The 17,763-nt window shown below is 52.2% G+C and overlaps 2 protein-coding genes across 2 annotated transcripts; one reads left to right on the top strand and one right to left on the bottom strand.

Moving 5' to 3' along the window:
- Positions 1-1,819: 1,819 nt before the first annotated feature.
- Positions 1,820-5,217, bottom strand: PODANS_4_7000 (uncharacterized protein; the record flags this gene model as incomplete). The annotated part of the gene is made up of 6 exons (XM_001906104.1): positions 1,820-1,921; positions 2,029-2,363; positions 2,424-3,768; positions 3,859-4,887; positions 5,025-5,142; positions 5,168-5,217. The coding sequence occupies 6 exons, from the start codon at positions 5,215-5,217 to the stop codon at positions 1,820-1,822; spliced, it is 2,979 nt and encodes a 992-aa protein (XP_001906139.1).
- Positions 5,218-9,401: 4,184 nt separating this feature from the next.
- Positions 9,402-13,286, top strand: PODANS_4_6990 (uncharacterized protein; the record flags this gene model as incomplete). Its single annotated transcript, XM_001906105.1, has 2 exons — positions 9,402-12,184; positions 12,275-13,286. The coding sequence occupies 2 exons, from the start codon at positions 9,402-9,404 to the stop codon at positions 13,284-13,286; spliced, it is 3,795 nt and encodes a 1,264-aa protein (XP_001906140.1).
- Between the last annotated feature and the right edge of the window lie 4,477 nt (positions 13,287-17,763).

The following is a 17,763-nucleotide window of genomic DNA, read 5'->3' on the forward strand; positions in this document are numbered from 1 at the left end:
TTTTATAGGTTCCGGGGTATAGGGAATCCTCAATAACGACTTAAGGTTTTAGGCTCGTTACCTAGCAAAATCGAATATTGCAAACAAAAGACTAATTAATATGAATATGGATTTATTTCCGGAATTTTTTGGGGTTTGCTCGTGATGTGGTGTCGAGGTTTTTGTTCTGGCCAACGTGCTGGCTTGGTTTTGTTCCGGCCAATGTGCTGGCTTTTATTTCCCACGTGGTGGTTGGTGTGGTAGGTCTTTGTCTTGGTTTGTTCTAGCGAGCTTCGAGACTGATGGGAGGGAGGGATGCACGCGTGTATGGGTCTAGAAGATCTCTGAAAAGCTTGACAAAGAATGGGAGCTAGACTCGGGAGTTGCCGAGGTTCTTTTTCATTATCAATGATATATGCTTCTTAGTCGATTTTAGCAAGAGGTTCTGGACTGAGAGACAGACCGTGGAGGAAGGGTGATGGAGGGTTTAAAATGTGTTGTGTGTGTGTAACAACATTTCGCAAATACGAGAGATTTGTTAGACTTGATCTGATTATTCACAGTAGCCCTTTGTGACGACTGGAACAGACGATTGTTTGGACTTGTCGAATTGATGGCTTGGCTTTGCTCCTTCTTTATCGGTATTCCATCCCCTGAATAGAATCCATAGCCAAGGCATATAGGCATATATCTCCATCTCATCCAAACTACCCACCCACCCACCACAGCAAATCACATGCTCATGCCAAAGTCAGGTAGCACAAAACTCCGTTTGTTGCTGTTTGCGCCTTTTATGTGAATGATCGTTGGTTGGTAGGCCGATTCACAGGGTGGCTTCGAGCCCCCCCCGTCCGCTCTTCACTCGTTGTTGCTGTTGGGCATCACCGCCTCATCACTAGGTAGTTATACCATTTTGCTACCTACCACCGTATTTAGTTTCATCAACTGATACCTTTTACAACCGCAGGGATAGAAAAAATCTCATAGATAAAAGTTAGAAAGAGATTCAGTTCTCTCCCCTACTCAATTTCATACCAAACAGGAGAGGAAGCCCTAACGTGCATTTCATACAGCTCAATCAGCTCTTGCTTCAACAAGTCCCAACCATCCATTCCATGCCATAGATATATATACACAAAAACGCCCACCGACATAAGAAACGCAAGCATTGTAGGTGCCTCAAGCATGATCATAATTTTGCGATTGGTGTAACACCGTCCTTCCCCCGCCCAAACCCCAAGCATGGCCCCCCATTCCCTTCTTACAAAACACCATCGAAAAGACCTCGCCAACTCCCCTTAACCTCTCACCAAAACCCCTCACGATCAAAGTCAAAAGTAAAAAGAAGAATCTGATAAAACTGGCCTTTTGTAAAATTTAAGCAAAACATATCCCTCTGCTTTGCCTTTCATCCTTCGTCCAAAAACCAGCTATAGCACTATCTCCCCCAACCAAAACTACCAACCAAACTCCCTTGCAAAAGCCCCACTAAACAACAGCCCAAGTAGAAAGCAAAAAAAAAAAAAAAAGCAAAAAAAAAAACCGCTAAATTTGAATAGTATGATATGTCTTTTTCCTCAAGACACAAAAGATCATAGTAAGAAAATAAATCCCACCGCTTCCCCCACGCCCTAACCCCCAACCCCCCATCCACCCTGTTTAGATCCAACCAAAACATCACAAGTACATTTCAGTACAACATAGTAGTAAGTAATAGTAAGAGGAAAAACAAACAAACAACTCGCTCGGTGAAAAAAAGTGTCTGTCTGGCTCCGCTTAGCCATGTGATGATGTCTGTGTGATCCGGTAAAAAGAAAATCCCACATCAGAGATAAATCATTCATTGCCCCTTCCGGGCCTTCTCCTGAGCCCTCGCTTCCCTCGCCGCCCTCACCAACGGCGCCAGGGAAGATAGCTCAACGCATGTCTTCATGAAGTCGTGCTATCATCACAAAGTGTCAGCGTCACAGTCTCCCAAAAACAGTCGGAAAACAACCACCCCCCTCAAAAATACAAAAGAAACAAGCGGGGAAGAAATAAAAGACTCACCCTCAACAAATCATGCGCGCTCGCCCTCTTCTCCGGATCCACCTTGAGCGCAAAGTACAAGAAATCCCTAAACACGGGCGACAGATCCTGCTCGTTCTTGATGGTGGGCGTCCCGTTGGTAGCGATCAGCCACAGCGCCCTCAGCGGCGACTCGGTCAGGTACGGCGGCTCCCCCTCAATCATCTCGATGGCCATGATGCCCAAGCTCCAAATGTCGACTTTGCGCCCGTACTCCTTTCGCGTAACCACCTCTGGCGCCATCCAATAGGGGGTTCCCACCATGGTCGTACGCTTGTTTTGCGCCTCGTTGATGGTGGCGCAGAAGCCAAAGTCGGCTGTTGATTTTGGTTAGCCCAAGAACCCAAGAGTACCCAGGTAATTGTGAGGTTACATACTGAGTTTGATATTACCCTCCATGCTCAACAAAATGTTGTCGCTCTTGATGTCCCGATGAATCACACCCTTGGAATGCAAATGCTGTAATCCCCTGAGCGTCTCCCTGCACACGCTCGCAATCTGCCCCTCGGTCATAATGTTGAACGTCACCACGTCCGTCAAGCTGCCGCCTTCCATAAACTCCATCACCACCCACAACTCGCCCGCACAGAGATAACTGTCGATAAAGTTGACGATATTTGGGTGCGAGGATTCCTTCATGACCAGGATTTCGTTGATGATCAAGTCCTTCTTGGGTTGTTGCTCCAGGTTCATCTGCTTGATCGCCACCAGCCTGTTAGACCCTCGCTCATGTCCAGTAAACACTCCGCCGGAGGCACCCTGGCCGATCTTGGTAAACCCGCGGTAGACTTCCCGCGGGTCGCCCTCGGAGCATATACTCTTGAGGGCGGCGACCACGTCAACTCCGTTAGACTGTCGTGGTCGGTGTCGTGGGCGGGTTGAGTTGGCTTGTGCGACTTGCTGTTGGGATTGTGGTACCCGACCCGCTTGCTCGGCTTGTCGAAGATGGGGGTGTTGGGAGGATGGCGGGGTGGGCTGTTGGTGTTGTTGTCGCTTGCTGGTCGCCCGACCCAGCTGGCCCGTCATGGCCGCTTGGGCTTGTGCCATGGCTTGCTCTTGTTGTTGCTGCATCAGCTGCTGCTGGTAGATGGCTGCTTGGCTGGGGGTGGTGACAGCCGTTGTAGCTTGTGATGACGACGGCAGGTAAGGGGAGGTGCCGTTCGCTCGCGAGTTTGATCTGGACCGGAGCTCCTCCGGCAACATTGGGATGTTGTCCTTTGGTGGGAGATATGGTGTGGCACCATCTTCTCCTGGATGTGGCATGCCAATTCCGGAGTCCTTTGCTGGATATCCAGGCTGCTGCTGCGTCCTCGAGGGGAGACTGGTTGGTGGTTTTGGCGCCGGTCGGCTAGGCATAAGGTTGGCATCTTTGACTGGAGGAGCAGGCCCCTTGGGGACCGGAGGGGGTGCGCGAGGGTTCTCGAAACTGCCTTCGTGGGTGACAGTTGGGAATCTCGGACTTGCAGGAGGGCTTATCAAAGGCGACATCGATGTGAACCCAGAAGTGAGCACACTTGGGGAGGGAAGGGTCGAGGCCGCCGAAGATGGTGTGCTCCCAGATAGTCCTCGGTAATCGTTTGCTCGCGCATCGTGAAACTTCTCTAGTTGTACGTCTTCCTGGGGCTTTTCTGTAGTCTCCTTGTAAAATGTCAAAACATCGACAAGTATCTGGGGGTGTTCTCGTGTGTCCTTCTCCGTGATGCCGCTCTCGTTGATTAATCGCTGCCACTCTTTTGGCAAGCCCTGTCAGTAAATAAGGGTTAGCCCAGCCGTTTGAAAGCTACCGAGAAAGCTAAAAAGGAGGCTACGAACAGTAAACTGGCCCGTCGTGCTGTCATAACCAACATGGGTGACATGCACTGGGTTTTCTGGCGCCGAGATCAATGGCTTCTTTGGCGAGCCGACCAGACTGTTCATGAAGCCTGAGAAGCCCGACTTTTTCCTCAAGACACTGGGCATCTTGGTCTCCTTCGTCTCGTCTGAATACCTCTTCGGCCCGGTCGAGCTCTCCGTCTTTGACGAGCCGCTGGCCTTCTCATTTAGAGACGATGCCTCTGTGGCGGAGAAGCTCGCCGATTGGCGGAGGGGCGGAGGTGAGTTGCCCATGACTCGGGCGTCCGAATTGGCTTGCGACAAGGCGTGAGGAGTTGATCGCGGCGGGGATGTGTTACGCTTGGCGGTGTTATTGTGGAAGTGGTGGTGGTGCGAGGTGGTTGTGCTTGTTGCGACGGGTGTGGTGTGGTGCGTGGGTGACTTCGTCGCTTCAATGCGATTGAGAATGGCAGTGCCGTCAAAGGGAGCGCCAATTAGCTCGTCCGAGGTCTTGGTGCTGAGGGGTCGATGTTGAGCGCGGGGGGCAGTGGACGATGATCTGGACAGCGACAGCTTTGGCGGCTTTGGTGCAGGTGCCGTAGAGTCGCGGGCGGGAAGGATGGGCGCGGTATGCGATCGGTTTGCTGGGGAGAGGGCCGACGAGGGTGCCGGTGGTGCGGCGGGGATGCGTGGCGAGGTGGTCTTGTTGTAGGCCTGCTTCTGCTTGTCGGACGCGTTTGGATGCTGGAGGTGCTTTGGGGCGGCGGGACTACTTCTGGCTAGGGGGGCGCTTGGGGCCCGCTTCAAGCTCGTCGAGCTTCGTTTGCTCCCTAAAGATTGGGCGTCAACTCCACGACCATCGACACTGACACTGACGCTACTGTAGACGCTGGAGGGATGATGGTGGTTCGGCGGGGGCTTCTTGGTGAGCCTGCGACGGTGTGAACTGCCGTTGCCGTTGAAAGAAGAAGTCTTGGGACTGTCCATTTCTCTCTTCCAGTTGCTCCCGGTCTCCCGTCTCAAGACAGACTCACGGCACAAAGGAGGGCTGGGACTGGGACACGGGCGGATGGGGTGGCAGCATTAAACAATCAGATAATAATAATACTTAGCAATAATAGGGAGAGAAGAAACCATGGAAACGTACGAATTCTATGTGAGGTGACTCCAGGGGGGAGGGGGGGGCAGTCACAGTAATTGAGGTACGGAGCGAGGGTAGCAGAGTGCAAAATTGCGTTTTGGCCTCTCGTTTTTTCGTTGTCGTCCTCCTCGCCTTCTGCTTGGCTGTGCTTCAGTTCAGTCCTTGTACATGCTGCTACAGAGAAGACCTTGGCTTCCCCCGGGCCATCGTGGTGGCATTTGGCGGAAACGCAGCGCGATTGAGACTGCCGGACACAGTGCGAGCCAGACGCAACGTCGGCGGCAAAGGAAACGAACGGAGAGGAGGGGCAGCGGGCAAGACGACGAGACCCAGCCAGGGAACAGGGGGCCTTGTCAGAACGGACACCGGACTAACCCTCCCGGGCCACCGTTTTCTAGAACTCAGGCGGACGACAAGGTGGTGACAGGACGACAGCAGTCACAAGCTCCCGCGCGTTAAAAAAAATAAAATGAAAAAGATGGGATGGCAGGCAGGTTGCTATGAGCAGCGCATGAACCACCAAGCAGCAATCAGGCGCGAGAGGCTGCCGCACTATCGGTTGTTGCTCTCCTCTAGTCAACTCATTGCTCAACTTGTGAGGTCTGGCGTGACCCTTATCCAAAGGCAGGATACCCCTCAGTCACAGCTCCTGTTTCCTAGGGGGCCTTAATGCCTCGTAACCAGCCACCAAGCTCTCAAGGCTTGTGACAAAGCCTTGTCGATTCGGACCGTGCTTGCATGAGTTTAAAATGGCAGGATGATGGGTTTGGAGCAAACATGTCCTGCTTCTGGGTCTGAGCGGGACACGAGAGTGGGGAGATCGGCTTTGAAGGGGCACAGTGGGAATTCGACTGATCGATAACCCTGATGATGGGATTGTGGAGAGGTGGGGGGGGGGGGCATGGAGAAGAAGCATGCGAGCCAGTTGAGATCAACACCCACAGTTCAGCTTGATTTCACGGAGGGCGATACATAAAGAGATAAAGGTAGTGGTGTAGAGATAGGATTATCAGGTTTGTGTGGTGGTTGGAACCGCTGGCGAGGTTTCCTTGAATTGTGCCCAGCAAAGTGGCAGGAAAACCGTTGGAAATGACCGCCGATCGACAAGGGTCGCCTAGGAGGGTCCCATTTTGACCCCACACCAGCCTACCCGACCATCAGGGTTCGCCCGTGCTTTTGCTCTCCGTTTCAAAACTACCCAGCAACATCCAGCTGCCCATCATCATGCTCGAAGCTGCATGGAATCACGATGCCATGGGCGGTTCCGCCGGCAGGGCATCATATCTAAGGTTGCTCCCGAGGAACCCTTCCTCTCTCGTGCAGGAACCTACACATGGGGCGCTGTACATACATCGACCCCGTACCTCGTCTTGCCACACTTTCTCGATTATTCTGTTGCATGTCAGCGAACACCGAAGTCTCCGAGATATCTGGGTCAACCGCATGGTTTTCATTGTTTTCTCAACATGCTGACGGGGGCTCGGGCAGCACTTAGGCACCGCTACGATAGAGAAGAGAATAGGTAGTGACATGACAGGCTAGATGTTAGGATGCTTGGTGTCAGACCAGACAGATGCCAGTAACCATCCTAAAATGCATTACATCGACGGGTGTAGACCCCGCAGCAAGCCGTCGATCATAAAACGGCTGACTTAAAATCTTAGGGGGGCGCAATGGCATATCACGACATCAATTATCAAGGAGACAGCTCTGTTAGGAAGTAGGAAGATGTATCAAACCCTAACCCTTCCGCTACTATTTGACGCTTTACACTTGGCTTTGTCTAGAAGAATATTCCTCATCCTTCAACACAACTGTCTCTGCAAAGAGTGGTGATTGTCTGAGGATCCTATCAATGAATGTTAGATATCATTGGGCTCGATATCAGTATCATGGCATCTCTATTTTGATCAACTCCTGGTAGCCATTCCTAGTCAGACACGCGGCCAAAACTTCTGTATTCTGTCGGTGTTAACTAGGATCTGTTATAGGTTGCACTGCTACCGCCCATAATACAACAGCAACGGCGACTATCTGCTGTCACCTACATCCACCTGCTACCATGGCCATGAGCCCCAACTTCCCCAATCGCCTGTCAACGGAACGGCTGCTGCAGCAGGTATGCAGCCAATGCACCAGCCCTCGTCACTCCGTGTCTGTTTTTGGAACCGTGGAGGAAGAGAGCCGGCACATTTTCGTACTGTACCAGTTTGTACACTGTGTCGTTGGAGCAAGCCTACAGTGGACAGACCTTCCAGAACATCAACGGAAGCCAGCGAGATTGGGCAGCATATGGGAATAACGGGCAGCTGCACCACGGAAGAAAACGATGAATCGCTCTCCCCGGAGATAGGCTTCGAGAACCCGAGACATAGACTTCACTACGAAACACCAAGATCTGAGCTGACTTTGCACGCTTCAACTCCATCCTCTGTTCTTTGGTGTTCAACAGCAGTCTATGTCACTGTTTCTGGCCCGTGAAAAACTGCCTTCATACGTTGATGGATTTGCCAATATGCTTCTCTTTTGACTAACCCATATGTCCCTCTCATCTAGGTAAATAATCACGAGTTCAACTCACACGCGGCCATCCAGACCATCATGAAACGCATGTTCCGAGTCTCAGTCACTGACAAGCTATCTGAATGAGACCAATGGATTATAGACACGGACCTGGCCTCATGAGGAGAGGCCTTCCCCGGAATGACCTGACTGGACAGATATACGCCGTTATGCGATGAGGGGAGATGACGATACCGGGGTTAACAACGCTGTGTTCACATCCCCTTCTCCTTCTTATTAGCTGCTCGGCACACGGCAGACGCCACCTTCTTCCACCTGCCCTCTGGAGAGTGATGAGACGGGCCCTCGGGCGAGGAACAGAGTCGGGCAATTTACTTCACACGACGTTTCGGCGCGCAAAACGAGAGTGCACAGGTCGGCGTGGTTTGGGGGCCGACTGGATCGAGCCGATGCCAGCGTTGCAAGGCTTGGTGGTAGGATCTAGAGGCCGTTGATAACAGGTAAAAAAGCACATCAGCCCGGTCTTTTTGTGTATCGTGACTAGGAGAGCGCATCGCGGACCCGAAATTTGTTCTCATATTGGTCCTTTATAGGTTGGTATAGAGTCGTATCCGAAAATCGCCTGTCTAGGACCAAAGCCTTCAACACACTCTAATGTTATCTTGAACATTATTAGTTTCAGCTATAGATGCCGCAAGCCATACGAGATGATCTGGCTCTCAGCTGGCTAGATCCATGTAGGACATAAATGGACATCGACTCCCAGTTACACTCTGATAGCTGGCACTATATATTGCGTGAGACCCGTCCAGTTTCCTTCCGAACCGTCCTTCTGTGTTCATTCCTCTCTCATCATCTCAATATCTTTCAGACCTTGCCAATCTGTTACTCACCCACACTCACCCTCATCCCAAACACCAGATTTCAGAAAGCACTCGAGATTCGGAGAATATTCTGTCTCTTTGACAAGATGGAAAGGTATGTCCCTGCCTAGCTGTAACACAGCAACCAGATCAAGCAAAGATGATGCATGGTTGGATTGTTCTCGAATGTTGGCTTGGCAGATGAGGCTTGACAGCTGCAAAAGATGCGATCCAAGGCCGGTTGGCGGACGTGGCAGCCGTGGCAGCCGCAAGTGGTGCGGGGCATGGGGCGGCGGATGGTGTGGCTTGAGAGCAACCTGGAAGACTGGCCCACCTCGGCGCCGGGGGGGTTCCATGGCGCTACCAGGCCAATCCCCTTGCTCAAACATTTTTTTGGTGAAGCTCGATTGGAGAAACTGTTGAATGTCCACCTGGCTCCAGCTTGCTCCAGACCGCGAGACCCCATTTGTGAGCAACTTCATCGATTGCTTGTCTGGCCTTTTCTCTGTACTGCCCTCCACACGGCCGTCGCACTGCTCGTTCCCTCCCGCCCTCCTATATAGCCGCTGAACAGCAATTGCGTCAATTCCCTGCGCATGATGCTCTAAACCCCCATCCTCATCATCGCCCGCCGTTTTAATATTCGTTTCCGCTGTTTTCCCCTGCCTGCCGCAGACCAACACACACCGTCATCACGACCTCTTTCTACTACAGTCTTTCTCCGTGAGACCGGCTGTCACTGATTGGGCTTGTCGACCCTCGCTGGCTACAGTTTTTTTAATAGCTCTTTTCTCCAACGATCTGTCCGTTAATCCAGGCGTGAGTAACATGGCGTTGTGATGTCCCCGCTCTCCCACGCCCTCGCCGCCACACAAGCCTTTGGGTGCTGGGTGGACGTCGTATCTGATGGAGTTAACTTTATCTAACCTTTGCCAGACTCCGCCAGGCTCTTCACTTGTCTTCACGACAAGCTTCTCCCGTCTTACGTTACGCATCTCGATATCTATCCCCCAACCATGGCCGATAACGTTCCCGCTGAGCCCTCAGCTGCTAGCCAGCTCTTGCAACAGCATGCCACGCACCACGTAACGGTCGAGGATGTGGTAGACGAAGAGCTCCCACCCAAGTCTGCTGCCAGCACTGAGGCTACCACCACGGAGTCTGCCCCCCCAGCAGCCGCACCAAATCCTGCGAAGGCCAACATTGCTACCCAGTCCCGTGAGCTTTTCCCAGAACTCGGGACTGCACCCGCTCCTGTTGCCCGTCCCACCGGTATCTGGGCCAAGAGAACCGGTGCCAATGGCACAAGCGAAAGCAATGGCACTCCTACAACATCTGCACCTCCCTCCGGTGCAACGACTCCTACTCCCCTGGCTGTCAGGGGCCCTGCGAATATCTCGATCCCAGGCCGCAATGTTGAGTACACGCTTTTGGAACCTCAACACGTGCTTCCTCGTGCCCAGCTGAAGAAACCCCTGCCAGACATCGCCAAGGACTTTAACCGTAGGTCGCGGGCACCTATCAAGGTCAGCACCATGGCGGATGGCAAGGTCAGGGTTGAGGCTACTGGCGCCCAGGATATTGCGACCCAGGCTCTGAAGGACTTCATCAACCAGATCGGCACTAAGCTCTCCATCAAGGTGTCGATTCCCCGTTCTACCAGGGCCCATGTCATCGGCAAGGGCGGTTCCACCATCAAGGCCCTGCAGGAGAAGACTGGCGCCCGGATCCAGATGCCTAGGGTAGAGGATGCTCCTGCGGCCGCTGAGGATGAGGACGATGACAGCACGATCGATGTTTTGATCGAGGGCAACTCCCAGCAGGCTGCTGCTGCCCGTAACGCCATTTTGAAGATTGCTGGTGAACGGGCTGCCAACGTCAACACACGCCTCAAGGGCATCCCTGCCGAGTTCTTTCCCTTCATTGCCAAGAACGGCCTGATCAGCAGCCTGGAACAGGGTAAAGATCTTCAGGTCCAGGTGCCTTCGCACCCCGTCCGGGTGCCTCACCCGCCAGAGGCGCCTCAGGGTGGACAGCCTCCCGTCTTCTATCCCGCTGTTGACAACTTCATCCAGCTCACTGGTGAGCGCGATGCTGTCAGGGCTGCCAAGGAGCAGATTGAAAGACGTGCCGAGGAGCTCCGCCAGCAACTCGCCGTCGACCAGTTCTCTCTCAACAAGGGACGTCATCAGTTCATTGTTGGCGATAAGGGCATTCCTCAGGATCAGTTCTTCGACCAGACCGGATGCATTGTTGTCTTGCCCGCCGACGATGAGGACGAGACCGTCACCATTATCGGGCCTTCTGACAAGATCACTCCCGCCTCCGACGTGGCTATGGATCTCGCTATGAACATGCAGAGCTCCAACCTTGATATCACTCGTTACTTCCGCCAGGTTCCTTCTGCTGCTGCCCATGCCCGCAACGTCACCCGCTATCTCCGCGAGAGAAAAGAGATTGAGCGTCTGGAGAAGCTGCACCATGTGCACTTCAACACTCCTTTCAATGCCAACGGCGCTCTTCCTTGGGAGCTCTATGCTCGTGATGGCAAGAATGCTATCCGGGCTTCCAACGAAGTCAAGGGCATCGTCGAGGGCCACCCTCCAGCCCGCATTGCGACGGCTGCGGTCGACCCCTTCTTCCACGCCTACCTGCAGAAGGAGGCTAGACCCAAGGTTAGACAAGATTATGGTGTCCACCTTGTGATCCCCCAAGGCTCTGAGGCCGACTCCCCTCTTCTTCTTGTCTACGAGGGCCGCACAAGCCCTGATTCCTACGAGATTCCTCGCGCTCAGCCCAGCCAGGCCGATCTGCTCGAAATGCAAAAGTGGCTCAGCGAGGCCCAAGCCTATATCACTGGCTTGATCGCCAAGCAGGATCCCTTGACTGCCGCTACCATGGAAGTTCCCACCAAGTTCCATGAGAAGTTGCGCAGATTCATCAAGAAGGAGCAGGAGAATCGCCCCGAGAACCAGATCCCTGTGCGCGTGTCGAACACTGGGTCGATCATCAACTTCCGAGGTCCTAGCTCTGCCGTGGAGTCGCTTGTGGCTAAGTGCCAGGCCTTCATTGAACAGGAGAAGGAGGACGAGAAGGAGCGCGGGTTCATCTTGGAGTTTGAATTCCCCCAGAAGTTTGCCAACCACCTCATTGGCAAGGGTGGAAGCAACATTCGGGAACTCCGCGACAAGTTCGACGTTGATATCCAGGTCAATGACGGGAAGGTTCAGCTCAAGGGTCCCAAGGCCAAGGCCGAGGCCGCCAGAGCTCATATCTCTGCTCTCGGCCGTCAGCTCCAGGACGAGGCTACTCACGTTTTGAAGATCGAGCCCAAGTTCCACCGCGAGCTTATCGGCGCCCAGGGCGCCCAGATCAACCGTCTCCAGACCCGCTACAAGGTCATCATTAACTTCCCTCGCACTGCTAAGCCTGCCAAGGACGACGAATCCGTTGCGGATTCGAGCGATGCCGGGAAGCACCGTCGTCAACAGGCCCCTGATGAGGTCATCGTTAGAGGTCCCAAGCGCGGAGCTGATGAGGCCCGTGATGAGATTCTCTCGCTGTTGCAGTATCTCAAGGATACCTCCTTCACCGACTCTATCACTTTCCAGCAGAAGCAGCTTCCTTCCTTGATTGGATCTGGAGGAGCTGTGTTGGAGCAGCTTCGCCAGTCCAGTGGTGCCAGGATTGACATCCCCAGCGCCAAGGAAGATGCTGACGCTGAGGTTGAGATCCAGATCAAGGGTACCAAGGCCCAGGTTGCTGCTGCCAAGAAGGCTCTTCAGGAGAAGAAGGCCGTGTTTGATGACACTGTAGTCAAGACCATCGATGTTGATCGCAAGTACCACAAAGCTCTTATCGGGACTGGCGGTAAGTATTGATACATGAGTATGCCCTTTGAAAAATGTTTACTGACGGTTACAGGTGCCAATCTGCGGGACATCGTCGTCAAGGCTGGCGGTTCCGATGACCGCCGCGAGCTTGCCCGCGCCATTCAATTCCCCAAGCAGGATACTGACGGAAACACTATCAAGGTCGAGGGCCGCACCGAGGTTGTCGACAAGATCATTGCGCAGATCCAGGCTATTGTGTCGGAGCGCGAGAGCCAGGTTACCGAGGTTCTCGAGGTGCCTGTTGAGAAGCACAGATCTTTGATTGGCCGCGGCGGTGACATCAAGCGCGGTCTTGAGAACCAATTCAAGGTCTCGATTGATATTCCTCGCCAGGGAAGCGGTCAGACTGGTGTCAAGATTGCCGGCCAGGCTCCCGATGTTGAGAAGGCCAAGGCTCACATCGAGTCTCTGGTCAAGGAGCAGCAGGGCGAGACTGTGCAGGTTCCTCGTGCTCTCCACCACGCCGTCTCAAACAATGGTCAAATCTTCCGCAAGTTCAGAAACGATTTCGGTGTTACTGTCGACCATGCTGGCCAGGCCGTCCCACCCAGACCTGCGGCTCCAGATGCCCGCTCCAACGGTGCCCTTCCTTTGATCACTGACGACGAGGAAACCACTGCCGATGCTCACTCCTGGAAGGTTGTCGAAAGCGGATCGTCGTCCGAGGAGGGTGAGATTCCATGGGTCCTTCGCGGCTCCCCTGAAAGCATCGAGAAGGCCAAGAAGGCCATCGAGGCTGCGCTGGAACAGGCCAAGAAGCAGGATGCCACAGGCTACTTAATCCTGCCTGATCCCCGCACGTACCGCTTCGTTATTGGTCAGGGCGGCAGCAAGGTCAACTCCATCCGCAAGCAGAGCGGTTGCAAGATCACCGTTCCCCGTGACCAAGCTAAGGGTGAGGCCATCGAGGTTGTTGGCAGCAAGGAGGGTGTTGAGAAGGCCAAGGATTTGATTCTGGCTGCCGTTAAGGAAGGTATTGCCAGCAGATCTGCGCCTAGGGAGCAGTAAATTGTTTTCTTTGATGGTCACTAATGATTTGGGAGGCAAACGGTAGTTACGAAAAGTTGCTGAACTGGGGGCGTGGGGGCGAAGGGGGCTATTAAGGAAGGTTGAAGAAGGCGAAAATGGGGAATATTCGCTCGATAATATCTTGAGGTGTTTGCCTTTTTTTTTTATCATGTTGAAAAATTACGGCACTTGGGCGGATGGTTTGCCTGATGCTATTCCGGAGGGGGTTGATGTGTCGTATAAATATTTTTAGCTATGTCATGAATATTGTTTTTGTATGTTTAAAGAAGAAAAGTGGGGTTGGCTGGTATGATAGGGTGGATGAGGTTGTGTATATCATTTAGGAATCCATACTCTTCTGCTTATGTCGTTTCCACATTCAATTTTGTGTGCTGATATCTCCAAACTTTCCATCTGTTCTGGTATATTTAGCTACATAGGGATCAGAAAATCTCAACATAGTCAGTTCCTACATGATGATGAGGATCCGTAAAGAGAATGGCCTCTCTGGATTTACGCTTGTCCTCGTTTCCTGTCAGCGTGTGAACTGGGCCGCAATATCAGTAGTTTGGTATGAGGTTATGTGCTAGGTTTCTTGTCTTTTTGTCTCGTGTTCAATCAGTTAACTTGCGATTCGCTTTCCACATTCTAGGTAAACAAAAATTTGATTCTGGCTTTTGTTTCTGATGATTATGTATGTTTGGTTCAATGGCCAGAATATTGAGTATGACTTTGATGATGAGCATCCAACCTCTACCCTATCTTGTTATTTCTCGAGATCAATGTTGGGCTCTTTTGTTCAGAACTCTGAGAGATGATAATTTGTTGAGAGTTGAAGTCGAGTTTCTTGTTGTCTGGGGCTGCTTGGTGGGAAGAATATGGTTGAGGTTAATGAACGCTGTTTGCCTTGTCTTGCTGTTTCGGAGGGGAACACCTTACCTATGGCTGTGCTGTTGATATGAGTCCGGAGGTGGATTGGATGATGATGGGGTGGGTAGGTGTTTTTTGCCGCCCTTCTTGGGGCTTGGTTGGAAGAGAAGATTCCGAATGTGCTGTATAAAGTGGATCTCTTCGTGATAATTGTGGTGGCTTGAATCACCTAGGCGTATGAAGCCTTACAGGCTGATAGACGAGGGGCCTGATCATCTCGCTTGAGATGTTTACCTCCCCCTTCTGGTCTGGCGGAGATGAGCTAATGTTCATACGAGGTTTCTTTCCTGTGGCTGTGCTTCTAGGTAGGTAGCTGTCTAGGCTTTGTACGAGTGTGTGGCTGATCATGAAGAGGCGTGAAATCTTTGGTCAGCCTCAGGTAGGTGTCTTGTTGAAGATGAAGTCTTTTGTCGTTGATGATGCGTGGAGATGAGTGCTGGGGCGTAGGTACCTCAGGTTTGCCCGCAGGGGGCTTCATGGCTGTGCTATAGGATAATATGACTGGGCTTGATACGTGGCCGGTGCCGTAGGTAGTCTGAGAGGTAAGAGGGTATGTGGTCTTTGCCCGGCAGATCTTCCTGGTTAGGTATCTCGTTCGATTGGTGATATCTTATGATGAGGATCTACGTCTGCCTTAGGCTGGTATTGGAAGCAAGAAGGAGGGCTGTGTTTGCATATGTAAGAGAGACTTGCATAGGGCAAACTGTTCACCAAGGTTAGTCTCTTACATCTTCTCAAGATGGGATGTGTGTGGTCGACCTGGAGTTGTATGAGGAATGATTTGATAGTCTAGAGTGAGCTTGTGTAACTTCTGCCTGCTTACGTACATGTCCTCCTGCATATAGACAATGGCTATGCCAGCCCTATGCCCTGCTTTTCCCTCCATAGTAAAAAATTGTCAGTTTGTGGAGATACATCTCCGTGAAACTCAGATCCTGGGAGGGCCTGATGTAGCCTGTCGGACTACTGTGCTACTGTTCTGGCCCCCCTTTTGACTGCTGTGTCAGACACGTACGTATCGTCAATCATGGCTGTGTTTCCTCTTTGCTCCAGTCATTTCACCTTTTGGGGTTATGATCGAAAATATCTGATCTCTTATTCGTCCCTATTAGCTACGGGACTGTATGTTTCATTGGTCAATGACCTGAAATAAGTAAGTGACCGCCTCCCCGTTGAGGGTATTCACCCGTCGTGATGCATGGCTATCATGGCTGAGCTACATGTTTGCATAAACCCACCTTACCTCGCTTGCCTAACCTATGAGCTGACGAGCCAGCGGTTGTTGTACGACGTGTTCGATGTCCCATCCAGCTGTCGGTCACATAGCTTGGGAAATCCCCCTTCTCAGCCTGGTGAGTAGGGTAGTTCGGTATGCCATCCAGATGCAGGTTCGACGCTGGAATCATGGCTGAGTGTTTGCATAAGCTCGCCTACTTTCATCATCAGGCAAGCGAGTTACAGGTTAACACCTAATGTCCGGTGCGAACGTGTGTTCAACAGCCTGTAGATTGTCGATCAATGACGGAGGTAACAAATCTCTTTTCTCTCAGCCTGACATTATACGTAAGTCCTTCTCATTGGTGGCCTTGCAAGTCTCGTGATATGAGTGTGGGTGTGCGACCTACATAGGCGGCCACACCCTGTTTCTCACCGCTGATTTCAAGTAGATGGCAGTAAAAAGACAGGCCCAAAAAAGGACTACCTAATCTGTGCTGACTTAGAGACCGGAATGTCTGTTTGCGGGGTGGGTGGCCGCCCGTGAGCAGGCCTAGTGTTAATGAAACGGCGAGCGGATGATGCTATCATTTGCTCGTTGACAAACCTCAATCTTGGCCGTTCGGTGTTGCTTTTGGGTTAGTGAATGGAGGCTCAAAACTGCGAGAGATTGTACTCGTCATGAAGGAAAAGGAGCGGTCAGTATCCGAGAGGAGATGAGAGTCTTGGTGGAAATTAAGCGCTTTTGGCGGTTGTGGTGAGGAGGCTCTTGTCGAGAAGGGAGTTGAAGAAGGCTCATGGTTTGCCATCAAAAAAAAGTCCGGAAAGAGACATTCGGTGAGATCTGATGTGAGTGTCCAAGATTTACGATCTGGCAAATGGTAGATGCTCTGTTTACTTGAGAAAAGGAGCCCCCTAAACCTAGCATGAGATACGGCAGGGCAACCGCGGCAGGCATCGGGCCTGGGCGATTGTGCATTTTGACTGCCGTTCTAGAAACAAGATCTTGATCTGGCCGGTTGCCCTGAGCCGAGTCAGTCTTGGAAACCGCCTTCTTTTCGTCGTTTGATCATGTGTGAGATTGATTGGTGTCTCCTCCTGTCTTCTTCTAAATCGGTGTACTGTCCTTCATTTAGTGAGATCTTGGCAAGAATGTCATTCCATCCTCTTGCAAGCCTCAGAATCATGAACTGGCAAGAAAGGTGCACCCGATAGCTGGATACCTACCTAAAGAGGCAGCGCAGGGCAAGAACCACCAAGAGAAGGCATTCGGAGAAGGCAGCCAGCTCAACACCAAGCGGCAGGCCCAAGGACTCCTGCAGGGCCGACTTCCCCGCGGCGTCCATCCCACCTCGTGCGGTCTCGTCCTCTTCCCGTAAGGCAGCGTGCGGATCAGCGGCGCAACAGATATGCTTAAACTCTCGGCGTTGGGGGCGTCGGGATATTCGAAACAAATAGCAGCGCGAATTGCGCCGGGATACCCAATTCGTGGGGTCCGGCCTCTCTCAGCTCATGAAATGACTTCTGGAATCTATCCATAGCTGGGCATCTCAGGCAGTCGTCGTACGAGAAAAGTGCAGCTATTCCCGCACGTCCAGGGCACAGCTTAGTCGAGAGAGAATGCGTTTCAGGCCGCTGCAAAGCAATCGTGATAGGGAGGCTTTTTGACTGCCTCTTTCTGGAAGGTGATACGACCCAAGATGCGTTGCCTGTTGTCTGGATGTGGCTGTAAGAGGGGATGAGAGCGTGAAAATGACGGCAAAAGGCGAAAATATGGTGGTGAGTTGAAGAAAGAAGAAGGGCGAGGTTGTTCGGTAGTTGGTTGGTTCTGCCGAAACTACGCCCGCCAAGGTTAACTTTTGGTCTACTTGGAATGCAGGTTCGTCGTTAGGTGCGGAAAGCGAAGAAGGCATCATGACGTTGTCTGAAGATTCAAAGCCACATCTCATTTGACTGCATCGAGCCTAGATGACAGTTTCGGGTGTATTCAACAGCTGGCCAGTGACGGCCGATACTCTGAAAGTTCAAGGTACGAAAAGCCGCGGGGATCGGCTTGCTCCTGTAGATCCTGCTGGCGACCTTGACGGAACAGGAAGTGGTGTGTGTGTTCGTGTGACTCTGAGGTGAAGAGACCTATTCAAGGTGGGTTGATGTCGTTGCTTTAGCTAAGCTTTCTAACTCCCAGTGACGATGACTACGGTTTCCCTGTGCGTTGTCATGTATGTGCCCTGCATTTAAGGGAACAAGTCTTTTATGGGTTGGGTATCAATCAGGTACAACGGCATACGCGCCCCTTTTGACGACGTCCCAATTCACCGGTCCGAAACTTCTT

This window comes from Podospora anserina, chromosome 4, assembly GCF_000226545.1.
Source record: "Podospora anserina S mat+ genomic DNA chromosome 4, supercontig 4".
In the NCBI taxonomy this organism is placed as follows: domain Eukaryota; kingdom Fungi; phylum Ascomycota; class Sordariomycetes; order Sordariales; family Podosporaceae; genus Podospora; species Podospora anserina.